We start from the raw sequence: 23,321 nt of genomic DNA, 5'->3' as shown, positions 1-23,321 counted from the left end.
ACAGAAAGCAGCTCAGCCAGCCAGGAGCACGGCCACTTAAACCCATTAGAGGGGTCTTTGCTGTGACTAAGCAGCACAATGAGATTAGGCAGGAGGAGTGGGGGATGGGGAGGACCCTGCAGCTCTGTGTTACAGACACACAAGATTTTAAGCATTACACATAACAAGAGCAAAGTGTGGATGGGAGGCAGGGCGGCACAGGATAATTTTTTTATCTGCAGGACTCTCGTGTAGTTTGCTGCAGCCCTGATCATGGTGATACACAGGCAGTGAAGGGTCTTCCAGGAGACCAGAGCACAGTATCTGGGTCAGCACAGCTGAGGTGCCTACCCTGAGGCAAGGGGACAGCGTGGCTACCACAGAGATTTGTCTCCTCTTTGAAAGGGGCACAAAGGGATTCTGAATCTGCTGGATTTAAACCCTGGCAGAGGTCAGTGCCAGCTTCTTTTCAATATCTCCTAAGAAGGTCAACATGCCCCCCCAGTACTCAAAATGATTAGCAACCACTTGAACAGCTCCAATATCTTCTCCTCCTTTCCCCCAGTTTTATTACCAAGCAAGTCTGTGAGTGGGTTCAAAGGAACAGATGTCTTCATTGTGCCTTTCCCCTCCTTTTGCTCACAGGAAGAGGTGGAGCAGAGAGAAATTAGTTTCCTCCAAATAATATTTTTGCTTACTCTATCCTCTCCACTATTCAGTAGTTACAGAGCTAGGGAGGAAACTGCAAACTTCTGATATTTAAGCAACTTATTCAGAGTGTGACTAAAAACTTTCACACTTGGAATACATGAAATAGCCTCTTTATCCAAACAGCACCCATGCTTTAATTCCAAATCTTTGTCATAAATGTAACAAAAACTTGGTAAATATATTTTATTTCATTTTGTATCCAGCTGGAATTGGTTTGTGGTTTTTCGCCTGTCAAGGCACACCTCAGTTTGCAATATGCAGCATTTTACTGCTTAGGACCAAAGCATGCATGCACTCTGAGTGAAATTCCAGGGTTTGCAAAGTACTCTATGATTAAATAGAACTTGGCAACAACACAAAAGCACTACTAACCCAGCCCCTAGTGCAAGCTCTTCCATCAGCATCACCAAAACATGCAAGGGATGCAACTGAATTGCCATTAAAGCCCTGCAGCACAAGCCCGGTCTCTTTGCCACTTGGTGCCGCCTTTCCCCCAGACACAGGCAAAGGTAGCAAAGAGCCTTCCTGGAGAAAAAGTGAAAGAACCTTGGCAAGATTTTGCTGACAGAGCCTGCCCTTACTAACCTGAAAGGACATCAAGCCTCCTGATTTGAAAGCACCAGCCCCTGCACTTTGAGCTGCATGAAAATCTCCTGTGGCTGGATAGAGAACAGACATTTTAAACACAAAAGAAGCCAGAGCACAGCTGGGACCCCAACTGCTTTATTTAATAATTACACAGACAGAGGCATGGCAGAGTGTGCAAACACTGTCCCCTCCCCGGGCAGCTCCAGAGCGTGGGGAGCACCCCCCACTGTTCAAAGGACCACCATGACCCACAGAATGCCAAGGTTACCTAAAACAGTGTGCACTAGCCCAAGCCTGACACTCTTGACCTCTTCCAAATTACCAGGAGCTGTAGCAGTGGCACTGGGTGGACACTGCTGTTTTGGCAGCTCTGCTCACTGCCACAGGAGATCTGGTTTATAGACCACAGTCAAGAACCAAACAGCAATCAGGAGGTACCCTAATTTCTCATGGAAGGTAGATAGGGCTGCTAAACCATAGACTGAGCTCCTAGAGGACAGACACTGAGAGAAACTATTGTGCCAATCAGTGAACTGCTTTCCCATGGGACCAGAATGACAACTCTGAGTTTCTCATCTCCACCCCCTCCTGACTCAGCACTTGCAGGAAAAAAACACAGTTCTTCCTATAGTTCTCTTTATTAAGGCATAATGTAGTATGTATTTCAGCAGAAGACTGACAGCTAAAGTTTTTTCTGGGAACATGAAGAGGAGACAATGCCCACCATCCCCTATAGACATTTCCTTTTTTTGATCCATCCATGAATGAGGCCATTAGTACCCCATGCTCTGGCTGGTGGAGGCTGCTGGTACCCTGCAAACATTTTGCCCAAACATCTTCTCTGACAGGCACAGACACAAGACTACAGACTCCACACTCCCCAGTGCCAAGACTTGCTACACTGTATTCCCCATAAATGCCATGTGTGCAATAAAACCACGTCTTGTTCAGCAGTTGTGATTAACACTTCCCTGTAATGGGTTACAAAATAACCAGATTCTCCTCCTTGGGCCCTACTCCCCAGGCACCACCATCAGAACACCTCCCCTGGACTTCACCCATGCACAAACATTTAACCAGCTTTAGGGGTAAAGTGCTCCAATTTACAATGTTAGCAGCAAAGTCCAAAGAGCCATGCTGGTAAGGCATGTGGACTGAATTTGATTAAGCACTTCTGCTCATTCTCTGCACTCCTCAGTCTACATATAAGCAAGTTTTAAACAAACAAATATGTGTTTACTGTGCCAGACTTTCAGGCAACTGCCCAGTCCCATCTCTGGCATGATTCTGTGTATACATAGAGCCTTAGAAAAGCTCATTCCAGTGACTTTCTGGGAGATTGCCAAGTGTGACTGCAAAGGGAAAAATAGGTGAGCTAATCACATTCCTATTCATGAAAACAGAATTTTCTCCATCTCAGCAGAAGGTGGAAGGAAATACATTTGGCCAAGAGGACCCCAGTGATCTCTGTGCTGATGGCATTTGACTGCAAAGGAACACTTGCAGTGGGAGAAGCACACACAGGCTGTGTGTTAGCAACTCCACACATTAACCAAGCCTGTCACAAATGCATTTCTGTACTCCTTTCAGGCTCCCAGGCTGGTATTACCCAGTTCTAGACACACATTCCCTGTGCCTCTCTGGCCTCATGGCCCAAGACCCATCCCTCATCCCATCACTCTGTTAGACCTTTGCTACATCAAAGGGAACTGTACCTGACGTGGCTGCTGTCACAGACATGGAGGGCAGAGCTAGCCCAGCACTTCAATCAAGTTATTCCTTCCCTCAAACCAACCACCAGCTGAGAGTTCTGGAAAATGTTTTGGCACCAGTCTTAGCTGAATCATCTAGCAATATAAGCTACATCTGTTCCACATGCATGATCTGGAAAACATCTTTTCTTTAGTAATTTCACAGGAGGAGAAGGCAAAATTGATAGCAGCTTGGCGTATGGCCTTGAGCATGCTGCACACCAAGGCAATCAGCTTTTCTAGTCCCAATTGCAAAAGGGAAATCAATCCAGCTGATTCTTCACAACTCACTCAACCACCTCAATTATTACTAGAGACAGTGAGAAACCCCTGCCAAACCCCTCAAAAGAAGAACCTCCAGAAACGAGTAAGACAAACATTGAGAGACTGTCAGCAGGGATTTTTGCTGAGATGCAAAGAGAAAAGAACAAAACACCAAGCAACTGCAAACAGTCCAGTCAATGGTTAATACAGCCAATGCAAGGGAAAGTTAACAAAGCAGCAGAAGGCACAAGACTACTTAAAATGCTTCTGCTACTTATATCTTGAAAACATGTGAAAGCAAAGGTTGCAGTTTTCAACTGATCTTTACACAGACTGGAAAAAAGGGGCTCTGTCCCCAACCAAGCCCTGGAGGTACTGGTAATATAAACCAAAAATCTCTATTTCAGCATGAAAAGCTGGTTTTAGTGCAACATTTTACTATTACTGCCTACCATTAACCTGACCATTGTGGGATGGCTCTGCTGGATGCCTCAGGTGAAACAGTACTGCTGGTTCATTCCCTGCCAAGATCTCATCAGATACGGTGTGTGCTTCACTGGCCACAGCACCAGGAGCCACATGAAGATGTCTGTTCCTCTTCTGGGACAGAAATCTTGAGTAGCAAAGCCAGCTATTATGCTGCCTCTTTTCTGAAGCCTGCCATTTGCCAATCTGGCAAGTACAACCTGGTCTGCAGTAACTGTAATGTGTATGCATCCTCTGGTGTCCAGAGGAAAAAACTAAAGAGATGGAGAAATCCAAGCTCTTGGCAGATTACACAGCAACACTAGGCACAGTACACCATTCTAGATCAGTGACTGAACTCTCAGCTCTTTAAAAGGTAGATTACAAATACTTGAATATTTGCTGAACTGAGACAGAAAGAAAAAAAGGAAAAAAAAAGGAAGGATTTAATGGCTCTGCTCATTCACAGTCCTTGAAAAAACACTGCAAAGAGTTAAGCAGAAGTTAAGGCAAAGCTCAAGTTTTGCCCTCATCAACCTTGGCTGCATATTTTCAGTGCCAATGAAGACACTGTAAGAGTTGGAAGAAAAATAAAGTGAGAACAGGCAGATAAGGAGATTTCATGGTGATCCAAGCCAAGCACTGCTGCCTTGTACTGTCCTTGAAAAGAAGTGAGAGATCTTTCTGTAGAGAGCACTAGAAGTACAAAATCAATAAGTCTAGGAGCATTTTAGGTTGCAAAGGACACATTATGACCTGACTAAAAAAAAAAATCATCTCTCTTTTTCTCTTGGGCACTCAAAACAACTAAGCAAACTTGCAAAACAGACTCAAACCTTTTGTGCACTTTCCTTCTCTCTCCTCAAACCCCATTTCAGTATCTCCTAGATCTAGCCTTTCCTCATGGCAAGACAGCACAAAGAAGTGCTTGAGTTTTTACCTATATAGTGCTTAAGTGTAGAAAAAACTGAGTCAGTCTGGACTGGAAAAAATTGTGTTGTAAACTGCTGTGAGTGATTAAAATTACTCTGAGAATGGTCTTAAAAATATAAACAGGACATACAACAATTGGTTTCAAAGTTAAGCTGCAAATGAGAATCCACAGCACCATTTTGAAGCTCACTTCAAGGTGATGAGGATTCACACTAGGAAGACTGTGGTGACATGGTCAGGTCCTCCATTGTGTGCATCTGCCTTCTCAACTCTTCACTGTCATGTGTGGAGACTTCAGTTTGTCTCACTGCTTGGAAAAGTACCTTCATAAACCTAAAAACCTGTCAAGAAATGCAGGAACAATTGCTCCATTTGCTGTGTTTTCATAAAAACCCTGCATAAATCAAGATGCTGGGGACATGAAAAGCTGAATCAAATACTGAAAAAACACTATACATTATACTGATTTAGGAGAGGAAAAAATTCAGTCCCAACCTTAAATACGTCACAGTGGAAAGAATTGTATCGGAATGTGTGAAAGGAGACAAACCCCTCTCTGTTACAAACTGGAGCTAAACCTAAAGCACTGGACAAAACAGAACTTCCTCTTTGTTTCCAAACACATTTTCCTCTTTTCGAATTCTACTTTCATTTGTTCAAGATTCTTTATATATGGGAGAAGCTAGAAACAAATGTCATTTTTTCCTAGAAGAGTAAAACTGAAACTAAACTGCCACAAACTGAGATATTCTCCAGAAATCAGGAATCTGTATGAAATGTCCTTGACCTGACAAAATCACAGTTTAGGAGAAAGCTACACAGCACCAAAGGAAAGTTGGTCAAAAATGAGTCTCTATGTCTTATGATCCAGAGCCATGTACATCCATGCACCAGCAGTCAGCCAACTCTTTTCATAATTAAACCTTTTTATTTGTGTCCAACAATTATCTATCCTTTCCCAATAGCCAAAAATAGTTATCTACGCCTAAAGAAATTTTGTTTCATAATAACCAAATGCAAAATTTGAAACATTGAAGAAAAGCAACAAGATAGTAGTTTGCAAGTTCGCCAGCTGGATGAGAAGATCAGCATTCTAGAATTATTATCATTTTATTACTGGAAAGAAAAGAGCTTTGCCTTTACAGAAAATCAGCACAATGCAGTTTGGACAGAAAGCAAATCACACCTCTAGATGGACAGAGGAAAAGGAGGGAGGATGGGAGAGAGGATGAAGCTTTTGTGCAACCCCACCCTGCCTATGAAATGGAAACAACTCACGTGTCTTCCCTGTGGGCTGAGGCTGGGTAAGTAAATGTTCACTTCCCTGGCATGTGCAGACAGATGCCACCAGGGAAGATGGAGCTACCTCTGCGTGGCAGAACATGCTTGGGGTGAGACAGCTTGGCTCTGTGTCAGGTGTAAATGCACTTCAGGTGTTCAGAGATCTTCACCTCCAAAGCAGACTCTAGCTGGGGTCAGCACTGCACATGTACCTCATTTAGGAGTGCTTCTGGCAATTTACAGGTAAGGAAAATATGTGTGCTGAGAAAAACAGGTCATAAAAAAATCCCAACAGTATATAAAAATAAAATAAAATGCCAGCAAAGTACACTTTGTGGCCACAGTAAGACCCTTAGGAATACTGAGACACTTCCTGACAGGTTGCTGGTAAGCACAGACTATTTTTCCCTCTCTCAGAGAGCAAACAGGATCCAGCCCTCCCCAGCACTTAAAATTCAATATTGCAAGAGACTGTGACTCCTCTGTACATCGGAAGCAATGGGGGAAGCGAACAAAGCTGCTTTACTTTCTCTAATCTTTCTCTCTTGTGTGCCTGCACCAGATGGTGCTGAGCTGCAGGTTGGAGAGAGATAATAAACCCAGAGGGGAAAAAAAAAGATAATATTAGGTTATAAAACAGCTGACCTTCAAATATGACGTCAGCTGCTGTTTAATTGATGGGACGGGTCCAGACAGACAGACGCACGCACCCTGGGATGCCCATATTCAGCAACTTCCTTTCTAATATGGGAAGAAGCCATATAGAGCACTGTGAAAATGGACTGCTCAACCTTTAGAGGTGTGAGAATGAGCAGAGGAAAAGTCAGAGTCTCCTTTTAACTTCAGACAGGCAGAATCACTTGTGGAAAGCATTCTTGCTCAAAGTGGTTTTGCTTAAACCCTGGTCCAGGATTACCGGTCTCTACTGATGATAGCCTGCCTCTCCCACCACAAGGGAAGTTAAATCACCCCTGAGTTAGACAGCAGAGTTTTCCAGAAGATGAAAATTATCAAATATTAGATGTTTTTAAGCTTTTGGCTACTCTGGTCCAGAAGATTGCTTCCAACTGCCATCACTGCAGGCACTGCTATGAACAGTGGTTTTAAACACCCTATTAGGGACAGGAGTTACCCTGCTTCAGTCAAGCACAAGCTCTGGAAAACTCTGCCACAGCATACTGTAAATTTTTGCAACCTTTTCTGATATGCTGATGTCAAACAATTCTTACCAGCCTAGTCTTGGATGACTCTTTTCTATGACGTCCAGCTTTGGGTTAAAGCAAAGCACACTAAATGGTACTCCTGCTGATGAAATGGAAAGCTAGGCTGCCATGAGGAAGATGGAGCAGTGTGAAGTGCACAGGCCTGAGAGTGGGAAGCCCTGGGTGGCTCTCTGCCTCCCCTGCAAATGCAGCACAGAAGGTGGCATCTCCCCCTCCTTGGCAAGGAAGACACGTCCTGCCCACCTGCCACAGCTCTTTGCATGTTCCTGAAAAGGCTTCAAGGCTACTAATTGATTTAAGAAACATTAGATTCTGTTTTAGTGCTGCCACTGTTCTCTAGGCAAAGGTGACAAAGAACAGCCTCAGCGAGAACACTGTGCCTCTCATACACATCCTGGAGGAAGCATTTTGCCAATCTCAAGAGAAATCTATGCAGAGACTCCCAGCAGCAAGGGACAAAGCCACATTGAGTGACAACACTGAACAGTTCAGTATTTATTAGACATGTACAAAAAATAAAATAGCTTGTTGTAAGCAGCTCAGTGCTGAAGCACTGAATTCCAGTTTTCTTGCTGTGTCAAAGATACTTCAATCAGGGAGGAACAAAGCCAAGAGCAGAGACACTCAGTCCTGTGTCCCAGCAGAGTGTCTGCACCCAGACACCAATACAAACATCCCTCAGTCACATCACAGCCGTACCAGGTCTGCCTGGCTCTGCTCTCTGGAGCCAGACACATGCCTGGACACTGGCCAGCACACAGGTCCCTCACCACCATCATCCTGTGAACAGCCCTGTAACTTGCCTCTGCTCTCAGAAACCAGAGGTTACTGGCAGAGAAAATGCCTTCCTAGGAACTCAGAAATTCTGCAGAGAGATTGGAATTGGGGCAGCAGTGATTTAATATCTACCATTAAAAGCAGTTTAAAATTTTATGGTCAGAGATAATAAATCCTATCCAGACATTTGCAGCTTGCAAGCCAGGCCATAGGCAGGGCAAAAATAGCTTTGCTACAAGATGACCAGGAACAAATTTAACTGCATTTCATATACAGAACACAAGCTCTGGATTGCATCAAACCCTTGCTTTGTCCAGCACCTAGATAAGCAGATGCAGGGTCACAAAAGAAGGTGCTAAAGCAAACAATATTTGCCAGTTAAAATAGATGAGGCCAAGAAATGAGGAATAAGGCCGAACAATATGCTGACCTGTAGTGCAAAGCTGGAGCATTATCTTCCTTGGTGCACAACACAATAGCAGCAATCCTAAAAATAACCTTACATTTTCCTCCAGAATCACCCTAGGTTTTCATTTTGGTCCAGGCTGCTTCTCATACTGCATGCAGGATCTCAAACAGCTTGAATCACTGCCTAGTTATCAAGTGTGGCACTGAATGCCTGCATGTGTAGGAATTCTGCATTAACACAGTTTGCATGAGACTCCAAGATGCACTGTTGAGATCTTTCAGAGATGCTGGTCACATGATTATTCTGCCCTGCTGAGGACACAAATTGCTTTGCCTTCCTTTGTCAGCTGCTTTTCAAAGCAAATAGAAGGACCTTCAACCACCCACCAGAAACAGAGACAGGGATGGACTAAGGAGTGTCCTTGTTACCATATCTGCTACAAAACAAACCCACAGACTCCTGCTGCCTTGCTGTGCGAGACACATGCAGCAAAAGCCACACAGTCCACAGAGCTGTGCACAAAGCCAAGCAGGTGGTAGGGCCTCTGTGCCCAGTTTCCCAATTTCCTCCCATATGGGTCAAGAGCAGACCTCCCACATCCTCTAACAGGAACTACTTAAGAGGCTGGAGGCTAAAGATGGAGTTGCATCAGCATGGAGGGGACATCAACAGAGAGAGGTTTGCATCAGTAACACTGGCTCTACCCTCCCACTTCTCCTCTTTCCTCCTTAGATCAATTGCCCCTGTAATTGTGAGCAATACAACACTAACTACAGTCTCTTCAATATTCCAGTCACTGAAGTTGTAATGCCTTAAAAACAAAGGAATTGGGAGAGGGAATGGTGAAGGGAGAGGGCTGAAGCTGTGCTGTGTCAGGGAAAGGGAAGAGGCCTTTCTCCAGCTCTTTGATGTTGACTCCTGCTGTTCTAAATGGAACCTTACCCAGGAAAATAAATCTTTAGTTAAAGAATACTGCAAACCACAATGGGGTTTTATCCTGGCAATACCAACCCCACACCGGCTTCTAAAGCTCTTAGTTGAGCAGAGGGTGAGCAGCACCAACACTGTGCTGAAATGCGCATTCCTAAAATTCCCCAGCGAATGCAGGCACGCTCAGAGAAGGCAGCTTAGGGGTTATTAGCTGAGAATTCAGGTTCAGATGTTCCACGGGACAGAGGACAGGGCAGGGACACAACCCCCTGGCTCTCCTGCACATTATTTGAAAGTCTTCAAGCGTTCTCAGCACTCTCTGTGCTCTCACTACCCACCACTGCACAAAGTGCATTTTGCTTGTGTTCCTTCAGTCTGTGCTGTCTCTGGGGCTGGAGATCCACACTGCAGCAGCTCCTGGAGATCTCATGGAAACAGCAGCCAGCCCTACCCCTGATAACCACTGCATCTCTGTGAGGAGGAGAGTATTAATGCAGCAGAAATCAACAAGCCTGCTTGTTTCTTATTCCAAAGCGAAGACAAAGGTGGGTTTTGTTCAGCTGAGCAGAACAGCCAAGCCTTGCAAGGAGAGCAGGAAAACAAGTGGATATTTTTCATTTTGGTTTGGACCAAGTACCATGCAACAGGATGGACATAGAAATATTTTCTGAAGAAAAGTTTAAAATTTGAAATGCAGAAGAAAAAATTTGAAATGCTCTGCACCTGTTCAGTAACACTGCTCCTCTGGAGACAAAGGGAACTGGGAGGAGGGGATAACACAGAGGGAAAAATCCAATGCTTCAAGCTTTTATTATCCTAACTTTAGAATATAATGAGTTTTAGAGCATAAGGAAAACAGAAACAAACATCTGATTTTTTGGGTACATTTTAGAAAAGAATATGGCACACTAATACTTAAAAAGCAAAGCTGAAAGGTAGCAGGGACATAGACAACAAAATGTGAGAGTAAAAGAAGGTCCCTTAATTCCACATTTAACAACTAGAGGAAAAGAATTGAAAAGGGTGGGAATTAATTCCTATTACTTGGTAGAAGTTTTCTGATAAATCAGTTTGCTATCAAATCACACAATCCTTTTTATTTAAAGTTATTCATTTACAGTGTGTAATAGGTACATTTTCAGCCTTAGACTCTGAGCTGCATTTGGCAGCTACAGTGCTAATAATTAACTCTTAAAATATCTTGCTCCTTCAGCTCACCAGCTCCCTTAAAATGTCTTGTGGCAGAAGCTAATGTGCTGTTTGACCAGGAAATTAGTTGTCTTGGAGACATCTTCACATGCTACAGCAGCTCAGTCAGTCACTTTGAGTGACGCCACCCAGCAATCTGCACATTACCTTCAAACACAAAATGAGGATATCAAAGCCACTGAAAGAGAAATCATCACCTGCAAGAAACATGCTGTTCTTCTCTCATGCACTGTTAGCTGAAGGAAGAGCTGTAGCAAGATGAGAGTTCCGATCTCAAAATGCTACCTGCCTGTGTAATTAGGTCACTAAAAGGCTAATGGTGCTCCTGGTTCATACCATCATTTATAGGAAAATTATACTCTATGCTGGTCTGGCAGAATCAGTCTCAGGTCAAACCTGCAGGCATCACTTCTAAACCAAAAGGTTACTATAAGATTAGACAAAGAGGAAATCCAAAAGTGTGACCACTAGCTATAACTTAAATCTCTTGGATCAGAAAAAGAGTTACAACTGTAAAGCCATTCTGAAGTACCAGGCACCAATTTACAAAGACTACAAAACAGTTATTTCCAAGGTAAACCACTAATCCACATTATATGACCTGGTTAAATAAGATGCTTATCTTCTAGCCACCTGAATGGAATGCTAAAATGGTGCTATTCTTGGAAAGAAAATGTGGAACCAATCCTGCCCAGCTTGAAGGTGCAGACAGGGATGCATCAAACTCCTCTCACCAGCTCTATACACATATGCAAAATGCCAAGGCAGAAAACGAGTCAAGTGCCTGACAGATTAGATTCATACCAGTGCATGTCTGGGACCCCAGACATGTTTGGGATTCAGGATTACAAATAATAGGGCACAATGTCTTTAATTGCCTTCAAAACACCTCGTACATGGCAACAGGCTTCTGTTGAGCTTTCTCCTGCCCCAAAAGTCAGGTTGGTGGCCTAGCAAGTGCTGGATCTAGTGCACCAAAGCCACCAAGCATCCTCAATTTTCTTCAGCACATGGTGTGATGATCCAACACAGTCAAAACTGACAGAGACTTATTCTCTTCCTGAGCCTCAAGGACCACTGGAGATGGTGTGCCCTGAAGACCTTATGGAAGCACAGAAAGATGCATTAATGTAGCCACATCTTTGCTAACTCAATGACTTCTGAAACCACAAACCTATTAACCCTGGGTCTGCATATCTGCAACACAAAACACAAAGAAAATTCTCCTGCATATCTCTTTCATGGTATCACATATGACTGGGGAGTGGCCCAGTTCCTGTTCAAACAGAGGTACATGCAAATGCTTAAAACCTTCAGGAAGAAAGACACAGGCCCCGTATAGAACATTCCTGCCAACAGCTCCAGTTAAGGGCAAAAAGAAAAGCCTTGTCCCAGCTGTAATAAAAGGTTCCCCTGGGCAGCAAGAAGAGTAGTTTTGCTCACAGAATATGTGCATCTCAGCTGAATTAGTTAATGTGTGTTGAACACACTGAAAATTGTGAAGTGGTATATAAATGCTAAGGATTGTTATTTATTATTGTCTCGGTGCACAACAGCGGAAACCAGTGCCATTTACAGACACGAATTAAGAACAACAGGAGGTCTATCAACATGCTGTGGGTCTGGGGATTTTCTTCATTTGTCTCCCTCAGACAGAAATCTTTTCCATAGGACTCCGACAGTCCTCACCAAGCAGCGCTGGCCTTGGCCCAGTGAAGCCTCTCACACTGGAACAGCTCTGTTGGGAGGGGCTGAGACCTCCACATGGAATAAAACAAAGGCATATACACATTTTAAGGTAAAGAAAGAGTCACTTAAAAGAAGTTGAGAACTCAGTGATGTACACAGAACAATAGAGTGATTCATGCAAGTACAAGCAATGTCTTAGAAGACTGGTCTCAGCATAAGAACAGATTTTTAAACATTGAATTCTTTACCTGAATTTTTAAGAAGCAGTTTAGATAAAAAGATGATTCCAGATTTTTAGGGTGAAGGAGTGAGAGGGTTTGTCTAGTTTCTAAAATAACTCATGAGTCCTCTAGTTCAGAGCCAGGATTTAGGTTTAAGAGGATCGAAATAATTTTTTAAACTTTGATTTTCCAGACTAACTTGTAACTTAACTCTGAAGCTCTGATAGTGTGAAAATAGTTTTGCTAAGTGCTTATATAGCACATATGAATCTCTCCCCAAGACAATTAAAACGACTGAACAGAAGCAGTCTTTCTTTGATGTTACAAGCCTGTGTCAAAGGGGTCGTTTTCACTGTAACATTGTTGCCTCAACTGTAAATTTTGCACATCCATAGACATTCACAGGATATTAAGAAAAAATGCAAGTTCAGGGTCAAACTTTTACAGACAACTTATTACATAATGCAAGCCTCTGAGACATGCTCAATCAAATTGTAATCGTTCCTTTTTCTCAATAATGCACTTAGATGTGCATTACAGCTTGCTCATTGGAAAAAAACATGGGCATTTAATTCAGCTTGTCAGAGACATGCTGTGCTGGCAGAGAGACTTGCATTCCTCTTATTTTCCTCAAGTAACTGATTGCTTAGCACATGGTTGTCCTACTGTCTACAAAATACAGATATTTCAGCAACTCAAGCCTTAAAGGCCTTATATCAAGGGGCCAATATCAATACCTGATCTGCCATTCAGCACACTGTATTGCAAGTGTAAAAGATGAATTTCAGAGGCCCTGAAGCGTTGTTACTGTGACATTCCCTTCTCAATTTGCAGAGCTGCACATTTTTTGTTTAATAGCATTAAACAAAAAGTTTATTTTAAATAGCAATTCACAGTCCATGCCAGAACAGAAAGCAAGCTTTGCTTATTGTATCTCAAGGACTAATTACTGCAGAGCAGTTTCTCAGTTATCCCTGCATACAGATTTGAATCCACACCCAGGATTTGGAATCACATAGAATGTAGAGGGGTGGGCTTCACAGAATCTGCTGAGTTGGAAGGGACCACAAGGATCATCAAGTCCAGCTCCTGTCCCTGCTCAGCACCATCCCCAAGGGTCACACCATGTCCTGAGAGCATTGCCCAAACTCTTCTGGAGCCCTGCCAGGCTGGTGCTATGACCCCTTCCCTGGGCAGCCTGTTCCAGCCCAACCACCCTCTGGGGACAGAACCTTTTCCTAACATCCAACCTAAACCTCCCCTGGCACAGCTTCAGGCCGCTCCCTCAGGTGCTGTCAGTGTCAGCACAGGGAGGAGATCTGGGCCTGCCCCTCCTCTTCCCCTCAGGAGGAAGCTGTGGCTGCAGAGGCCTCCCTCAGCCTCCTCCAGGCTGAGCAGACCCAGTGCCCTCAGCTGCTCCTCACACGGTTTCCCCTCAGCTCCTTCACCATTCACAGCCCTCCTTTGGATGCTCTCTAATGGTTTGGTGTCTTTCTTACATTGTGGTGCCCAAACCTGCCCCAGCACTTGAGGTGAGGCTGCCCCAGAGCAGAGCAGGACAATCCAATCCCCTCCACTGCCAGGCAGGTGATGCTGTACCTGATGGTAAGGTAATTAGGTTGTTACCTTGTCATGAAAGCAAATCAGATTCAACAAGCAAGACTTTCCTCTCTTGAAGCTGTGCTGGCTGTGATCAATGACTGTGTTGTCTTCAAAGTGTTCTTCAATACCTCCCAGAATAATCTTCTCCATAACTTTACAAGGTACTAAAGTGAGACTGACAGGCCTGTAGTTTCTGGGGTCCTCTTTCTTGCCCTTCTTGAAAATCAGGAATGTTTGCCAGCTTCCAGACAGCTGCGACTTCTCTGGATTCCCAAGACCACTCAGAAGTCATTAAGAGAGGTTTTGTGATAATGTCAACAGGTCTCTAAAAATTCTTGGATGAATCCTATCAGGCCACACAGATTTGTAAGGATCCAACTGGAGCAGCAGATTCCACACAATTTCATGGTTGACTGGGAGTGATAATTGTCTCAGTCATGGTCCTCCAGCTCAGGGCACTGAGACCCCCTTGGTCCATCATTCCCCCATCCAAACTAGTGCAAAGCTCTGTCAAGGAGCACCTCTGGATCAACAGAACCATGCCTTGCTCTGATTGCTGACAAAGAGGTGCATTTAGAAGGAAATGAGAGCATTTCTCTGCTGCTCACACTACACCCCTTATTTCATCTGAAGCAGACAAATGTTAGCTCCTTTGTTTGCTCTCAACTCCAGATTCCTCAGTGTGCCAGACAATCCTGAACAATCATGCTCAAGAGTGGCAATGTACAAAAAAAGTTTACATTGGTCACAAAGTACCTACAAGAGCTTGCAAGCTCATGCAAAACGCCCTCTAGTACAGGTTCCTGTTGCACTGAGCTAGGGACAGAGATTAGAGTTATCAGCTTTGACACTCAGCAGGAACGTGTCACAAAGGATTAAATCATTATTTCATGAAGTGTCAGCAAACGCAGCTTTCCTGCTGTTCTACCACTAACTTATACATTAATTAGTGAGGTACAAAACAAACACAAAATATCTCCAAGCACGTGCCTGTGGATGGGACACAGCCAGAGCTATCAGCACAGGATTCATTTCCAAAAGGAGCCACCCAAAGCATCACAAAGACATAGCTCTTCAGACTATTAAAATGCAAAGAGTAGAATTGCTGAAGGGAAACACACAGAAACTAACTGCAATGTTTGTCCCAGCATTTTTGATAGATGTTTAATACTACTCCTTCACAACCTCAGAACCTGATTTTCTAAACCAGGTCAAATAGGCATCACTGAATAAAAACATCCATCCTTGAGAGAGGGTTGGAGAGCAGTGCCAAAAGATCCCACAAACAGGAACAGGAGAGTTGAGACAAGGCATTTTAGAACAAAAAAGAGCACACTGCCATGTATTTTCCCCTTGCCTTCTGTCCCAAACTGCTGCCTTCAACTGAGTGGCAGTGTCTGACACTGCTAAACTGCATCATTATGCACACTACAGACAGGATGCATTATTTAAACTAATTTGTCCCCAATTTTGCTTTGGGGTCCATTCAGTACAAAATAAGATTACTTGCTAGAACTGGGTTAGGTTGTAATCTCTCTCATAGAGGTTGAATTGTACTTGATCTCAAAACCACTAGATCAACAACAAATGACAGGCAACCATTTGCCTTCATTATTTAAATACTTTTCATGGCAAGACTCTCAGAGCCAGACTTCCCTTTACATGGGAGAGTTGCATGATTAAATCATCCTGTCATGAAGAACTGCAGCACCACAGTGTTGCACTCTTGCAGTACCATCCCTCTTTTCACAGACTGCTGAAGCACAGGAGACAAGGAAGGATTCTTATAGTACCAAGGCCTACTACATATGATTATATTCCAAAACTTGCATAGATCTGTATAAATTCGGGGGCAGTTCAGAACAGAGGTCTAGGGTGTCCTCACTCTGACTCAGTTTCACCCACAGAACGATTTTCTTAGGTTGAAATAGATGCCGCCCACCTCCTGTTCTACCAGCTGAAGCCACCCAATGCTGTGAAAGTGTCTGCCCACAGCCCTAAACATGAGTGGGTGGCAGTAGCTACCACTGCTGTGTCAAAGACATGGATATTATGAACCTTAGAGCAACCAATCACCCCCACTCCATGGTATTTGTACTTTTGACACCAGCATGCTGATAACAAAACACGTTAACAACCTTCTAATTAAATGCTTTCAATTAGGTTAAAATCAGACTGTCTGACAGTTGAAACAATGCATTAATAAGATCATTGTGACTTTCTTAGCATCCAGGGTTTATTAAAAGCTCAAAAGTCAAATATGTTGGGGAGCAGGGAATCTATCTTCTTCAAACTGAATGCTTCCTATACAACCACACAGTCACTGAAATAGTGCTTTGAAAGAACTGCAGAAAGTTTATCTACTGTAAAAGTACATGATTCAGAGACCTGCCAGTTTGGTTGAAGTACTAAGGCACAGATTAATTCACTCAGTTCAGGACAATTGCTATTTACAGTAAAAGGGAATGCAACAGAATGGTAGAAATGAAAGCAAACAGTGGAGTTCTCTTAATGAAACATAGCAAAATTCATAGCTGCATCTGTCAATTGGAACATCAGCTGCTGCTGAAAGATTTATTTTGAATGTCTCATAAGCTGCCTTCCAGTTCCATTAGAAAAATAAAAAACCAAACCAAAAAGAAACCAACAACAACAAAAAAGCAACCCCCCCCCCCAAAAAAAAAAAAAAACCCACCAAGAAAAGCTGACTGCCCTATTTTTGTTACTTAGACAGGTTTGTGCTAACAGAAGTGATAAAACATCACTGGATATAAAATCCATAGTTAAGATGGGGAACCTATGAAATATGGTTGTGAGTTCCAATAAAGCTACAGTTCAGCTCCTGAACTCACACCACTCTAGGAGTCATCAGGACAAGACTCAGACCAATAACTAGGGCCATGCAGCTAGAGGTCATTTCTCAGCTCTCTCACCCTTGCTCCCATGCAGGCTCTCTGCTCTTTTCCCAGTAAAGGACATTCTCTGAATTCAGCCACCAAAGCTGCTTTCTGCTTAGCTCCCATGATAGATCTTCTGCTTTTCCAAGGGAAAAAAAACTCCAGACACTCCCCTTTGCTTCCCCAGAACTCCACCCTACTCTACTTCTTGTTTCATACCCCAAAGATAAGCAAATTAAAGACAGTCTAAATGTAACATATTATGTTGTACACATGAAGAGACTGTCACTCTCAAAGAATTTTCTCCTTGTTCAGAGGATGGCAGGCCAAGGTACCAATGGCCAGAATTAATGGTTTTCTTTTAGGACATGGAACTTACCACCCCAGCTGTTGCTAAGGGGAAACCCAGGAGATGTGTCACCCTATATAATGCACTCAAGTCTTAAGCCTCTCCTTTCACAGCAAATGATCTACAGCTCTTGCTTCTCAAGTGAGCTTCATACATCAGCATCACCCAGACAAAGGTGATGGACTCCACAGCAGGTCATTTTTCTTAGACTCAGAGAAACCTGACAGGTCTATTCCAGAGCCTCTACCTGCAGCTGCCACCACAGGGTTTCACACAGATGTGCTTGGAAGTGCAATTTGCCATCTCAATCACTGTTCACAGTGTCATGCTGAAGCAGCCCTTGCAGCTCAAGACCCCTTGACTGGAGGTGAAAGGCAATCCTGGCCTTAGCCACATCCCTTCCTGGCACTTTCTCACCTAACCAATCCTGCAGAGTACAAACAGGGCAGGAGAAGATTCCAGAGGTGTGCCTGGGAAAACCATCCTTGCACCAAAAGGACTGAGGCATGTCCCTAAAGGTGCACCTCAATGCAAAATTGCACATATAAAGGCCCAAGAAAAAGTGCAAAAATTTCAGCTGTGCAGAAGACAAAGCAGGAACCTGGCATTTGTGAAATAAAAATTGTGACAGACAAATCTAACTGTTAAAAAAAACCTGATCAGCTTGGAGATTCTCTTTGAGAAGTCCAGGCAGGACTTTTACCCTCTGAATTTCCTCTAGACTGGACATTGTTGATGGGCTACTCTGGGTCTCTCATCCAACCTGCACATTACCAACGCTAAAATAAAGCATGTCCTCCAGCCTTCCTGAGCAATGTTGGAGTCATCTTTAATTTAGCTTCACCTATAAAAGTAGCCAGCTGTTTAAAAGAAAGTTGAACAACTGATTTGTAACTAGAATTGCCCCGAATATTTTAGCATTCACAAAAAGTCACATAGGAAAAAAAACGGAAAAGTCAAAACCTCAACAACTCCCGTATCCTGGTTACCATCCTCCACTGTAATTATAAAATTGCCCTTAAAACATAATTGCATAATTGGGCTTGGCAAGTATTCTCCCAAATCTTTTACAAATATTTCCACAGACTGAAAGAACAGGCGGTGGGCAGTCTGACAAGCCTGCCATGAGAATTTGTGCCCTCAGGACATGTTCCTAGCTATTACACTAAATACTTTGCATCACAGACTAATGTTTCAAAACAGTAGTCGAGCAAGTAAAATACCAGCATCTTAAAACAAACTGAGACAAAGATTTTCAGTCTATTTTCACTGGTGATACATATATAGACCAACAATCCCTTTGAACAAAGACACAGAGGAGGCTACCAAACCTTTTTAACCAATTCCCAGTGAAAGCAATTGGTTGATTGATGAAAGGTACAACCAAATAGAAGCTACCAATGCTTTGTAGCCTTACCTTACCAGTTTAGTACACTGTCCCCTAATTAAGAAAAAAACAAAACCACCAAGAAACCCCCCAGCCTCAAATGCAAATACAGAAACATGTGGCCTGCAGGGAGAGGAGGCACAAGTGAAGCCAGAAATGAAATCTGTGATAGAGTAAGGTTGTTTTTAACAGCTGTGCATTATGCATTCAGCAGCACAGGGAATGCCAGCAGGGAGCCTTTATTAACATAGGCCTCAGAGTACAGTGTGCTCCTATCATGATTGGCTTCTCTTGAGAGAAGGCACACACACACAAAAGACTTAACCCTAGAGAGATCACTCCAATCCTGTTGCTATTTCATCAGCTTGACACTACAACAGGAAGCGCAGAATTTCCATGATGTATCCTAGACACATACCTGAACAGGCAACACTTCAAACAATGCCTGAAATCTAATCTACAATAGATTTTATCAGCAAGTTATGGCAGGTACAGGAGGGGAGGAAAAAAATGCCACACAAACCCACACAAGAGTCACACTGCCAATGCTGTTCTGCTACACAGACCTCAGGCACAGGGGGAAACTGGAAAATTCTTTCCTTGTAGAAGCTGCTGACAAAGGCAAGCTATTGTGAGGACACCTGTGTTGTCAGCACAGCAATCTGCACCTCCAGAGCGCATATTTTAGGGGCTCATGAGTCCAGGAAACAGCTGGAAGCCTTGCTACAGATGCAGGGGCTCAGCAGGGTAGCTCACTCCATTTGGGAATCGGTATTTGCAGCAGAAATAATTTGCTGATGCCAGCCCTGCTTCCACTGAGACTTGCCTCTATCACAAACACTTGCTAGCACACCCAGCACAGCAGCAGGCAGACACCAGAGAACTAGGAAATGATCTCAGAACAGGATCACCACCTCTCCTGTATCAGGTGCTGAGACAAGCTCTCTAGAGGTCTTGTCAACAGCTCTAAGTTGCAGCTGGCTGCAGATGCTCAAAGTATGGCCTGCCCTGGTGGCCACTTCCCACAGAAGTAACCACTGAAGAGACAAAAAGACACACTAGAGGCCTTAAAACCCCAAAAGGCCACTTTAGCACCAATTTAAACTAGTCTGTTCCTTGATTTGATTTCTCAGGAAGGAGAATGGCATGAAATGTCCTAAGCATCTGTCTTCTGGGTCTGCTGAGAAGTCTCATAGTAGGAAACAGAAACAAAACACCAACCTAAAGAGCTTGAAAACTGCTCTAGATGACTGAACCCTGATGTGTACCTGTAGTGGAGAATATAGCTCTATATAGTCTGTACTAATTAATATATCTTTGTTCCTTTCTCTTGTTACTATATAAAATTCTAGAGTCAGTATTCCAAACATCATGAGCTGGTTTGAGGCAGGAATAGCACTAGAAATTTCAAGGAGTTATTTTATATGCAATGTTCAATTATGTTCTCTCAAGAGCATAATATATGTTTTTTTAAGCCTACCACATCTATGCATTAAAGCACTTTTGACTTAGGTGCTGAACAGAATGAGACAGCCAGTATTCATTAAAGAATTTCCTGAAAGTACTTGTACTGCAGGAATAATACCCTCTAGGTCAGGTACCCTTAAATGCTTTTTAATATGACTGCTATGCACCTCCCATCACAATGGCAGCAAGTACTTTAAAAATCAAAATATCATTGACTGTAATATCATCATTTGATAAAAATACTCCTTTATCACTTTTTATGCACAAAACCCTCCCAAAACTGAATCATCAGGGGAATAAGTAGTTAGCTCCTTTCATGACTAGCAGGTAGACACTTGGTCTCTCAGCCTGTCTCAGCCAGCCCTCTGCCCAGCACACAAGACTGTCTTTTCTCCACTCTTTCTCTTGGTTCCTACAGCCTCTCCCTCCTCTGAATCTCAATCATACGTGAATCAAAGAGACAAGAATTTATCAGGCACAGCTCAGTGTGAGTACAGGAATTTACCAACAAAGGCATCAAAATACACCTGTTGTTTTGGTATGGGGTGTTGGCAAGACCATATGGTCTTAGTGACTGTGAAAGGGACTGTGAATGGCCAGGAACCACCCACATTCAGAAAATGCTCACTTCTCCCACCAGAGAGGTAAGTCATTTGCAGTCCTCTTCTAAAGCCTGGGACACAAGATTTTGGACAAACACACGACAACAGTGCCTCTCCCTAATTTTCTCACAGTCCAACTCTTTAGCTCTCCCAGAGTTCAGTTATAGCCAGGGCAAGACAACACAGATGAAAAAGAGTTAATACAAATTAAAAGGAAAGTCTGACCTAGAGGGCAAGCCACGCAGAGTACAAACATCTGAGAATCTTCACAAGGTCTCCTCACCTATCATTCATCCACCAATTACACACCAGTGTAATTAAATCAGGAAAGCTATGTTTAATTTTCCTATCATCACCCGACGAGATAAGAGCAGTACATATGGGAGAGATCAGGCACAGGGGAAAGAGCTATTTATTAATAAGTTAAATCCTTTTAGATTTAAGAGCCTCTCTTGCTAAGAAGGATCTGATCCACAAACACAACTTCTAGGGTCTAATGCAGGCAAATTAGACATGCCATCTCCATTTCTGTCCTGGGCTCAGTCCTCAAGTTTCTTCTTTTATTCAGAAACAAGACTTACTGAAAATTATCAGGTACAACTTAGACAGAAATAATATTTTTTGTTGAAACCAATGGTTTAGCTATACATTTGGAACTGAAGAATGCTCATCTCCCAGTCATTATATTAACAAAGACAACCACATTAATTTACATTACTTCTAAACAGCCTAAGGCTCCCTGTTTCGTGAACAGCAAGGCATTAGGGTGTATTTGCAGAAATACAAGGCATGCTCCAGTTTATTCTTCTGTCTTTCTTCTATTGCTTTCTCCTACACAAGGCAGGAAGAAAATCTGTGATCCCTGTACCCTGCAAAGACTATTTATGCTTAAACAGGATCATACAAGGCTTTCTCTGCTTGCTAGCCACAGCAGCTATTGCTTTTTTCTCTTCACTCTTCTTTGCTCCATCCCATCCAGCCATGTTTCCTCAGCCAGTTATTTAAAGCCCTGATTGAAAAATGTATCAGATCATAATACTGGATGACTTCCACCAGATCATGTTTTTAAGAAAAAAAAATCCTACAGGCTTTGAGGCAACCATGGCTTCACCACATCTTTTTTGCTGTTGTTTAACTGGGAAGGGGGAAATATTTATAACTGCAACTATAAATATACACACTACTGACTTTTCAACTTGTTGTCCTTGTTCTCAGGCTAAATTTAGTCTGCTATATCCTGTCCAGCCCTTGGTGAAAAAGCAATACACATATAAAATTGTGCAAATCCCATACAGTGGGCAATTATACTGATCCAGGTACCTTACAAGATAACCAGTGGGACAGACAGATTCTCATAACAGAGTGTAGGTGTGTTCATGGCTGTAGAGGAACTGGTCTATCATAGAGATAATCCTTTGAGACAGAAAATAATATTCATTACAATAGGACAGCTCTGTGTTTCTGGATGAGAAAAGTGATGTAGGTTATTCAGAGTGTACATGTAGATCATACACTCGGTTTGTGCCAAGTATGCTTTAAGGGTGTATGTGCACCTCTGAGCTATAAAGAGCCATTCACCGGCCACAGCAGCTGTTTACACAAAAATGCTGAGAGTATGTTTAAGACAATGATTGAAACTTGGACGACTGATTTCAAGGTCTAATCTGCAAGTTAAAGAGCATCCTTTTGTACCCTGAAGGCTCTTATTCCTCTGAGTGATTTCTTAGTCAATTCACGGTAAATATTTATCAGAAACTGACTACCTGGAGAATCAGAGCTGTTAGTCATTCTACTGTTACTCTTAAGAAGCCTTAGTCATGCTAGAGCCCAGGTGATTTCCGCAAGGGCCAACACACGCTTCACCCTGGTTTAAGGATCCCAGCCTGCGATTCAAAGTTTCACACAGATGAAGACTCCCCCGCCACAATCTCACTTGCTCCACTCGCTGCGAGTTTTGCAACCTAAGCAAGAAAGGCAGTTCTGGAGATGCTCCTGCACAAGCATCCGCCGGTCTAATAGCCAAAATAAGCGGTCCAGAAAAAGAAATTTTAAATCTGTGCTTCCTATGTCTCGACAGTTGGGGGTAAAAACAATAAAGGGCCGGACTCGCCTCGCCTGCTGGCTCGGCGTGTTTCTCGGGCACCGGTCAGCTCTGCGACCCAGCCTTTCCTCTGTGCTTATAAATACATCGCTGCCAAAGGCTAGTCGGATAGGACAGGAAAAATTTGTTTCCCGGGGGTGAGAGCCGCCCTGCGAGCGGGGACCCCCCAGGCCGGCACGGGGAAAGGCTCCGCCGGTGCCGCACGGCCGGGAGCCCTGCCCGGGGGTCCCCGGCCGGCATCGCCCCCGCCCCGCCCCGCTCGGTCCCTGCCCTACCCAGCATGGAGAAGATGAAGTCCTTGGCCGTGTGGATCTCCAGGGCTCGCTGGTCGTCGTACTCCCTCTGATCGTGCTTGGTGAATTCCTGGATGAGTTTATTTAATTCCTCCACCCTGGCTCCCGATCGGAAATCCAGCTCCGGGAAGGGAGGCTTGCTGGTGGTGCCGGCGGACCCTGCCTTGCTGGCGAGAGGCGCCGCCATCTTCAT

At 43.6% G+C, this 23,321-nt stretch overlaps 1 protein-coding gene across 1 annotated transcript in view; it reads right to left on the bottom strand.

Annotated features, from left to right (window-relative positions):
• MB21D2 (Mab-21 domain containing 2) overlaps positions 1–23,321 on the bottom strand; it is a 58,682-nt gene extending 35,361 nt beyond the window's left edge. The window contains exon 1 of the mRNA XM_063167014.1: positions 23,111–23,321. Coding sequence (XP_063023084.1) covers positions 23,111–23,321 — 211 coding nt within the window. The remainder of the gene's footprint in view (positions 1–23,110) is intronic.

Source organism: Melospiza melodia, chromosome 12 (assembly GCF_035770615.1).
Source record: "Melospiza melodia melodia isolate bMelMel2 chromosome 12, bMelMel2.pri, whole genome shotgun sequence".
NCBI lineage: Eukaryota > Metazoa > Chordata > Aves > Passeriformes > Passerellidae > Melospiza > Melospiza melodia.
The sequence above is the reverse complement of the archived record's forward strand: the minus strand, read 5'-3'. Positions and strand labels throughout refer to the sequence as shown.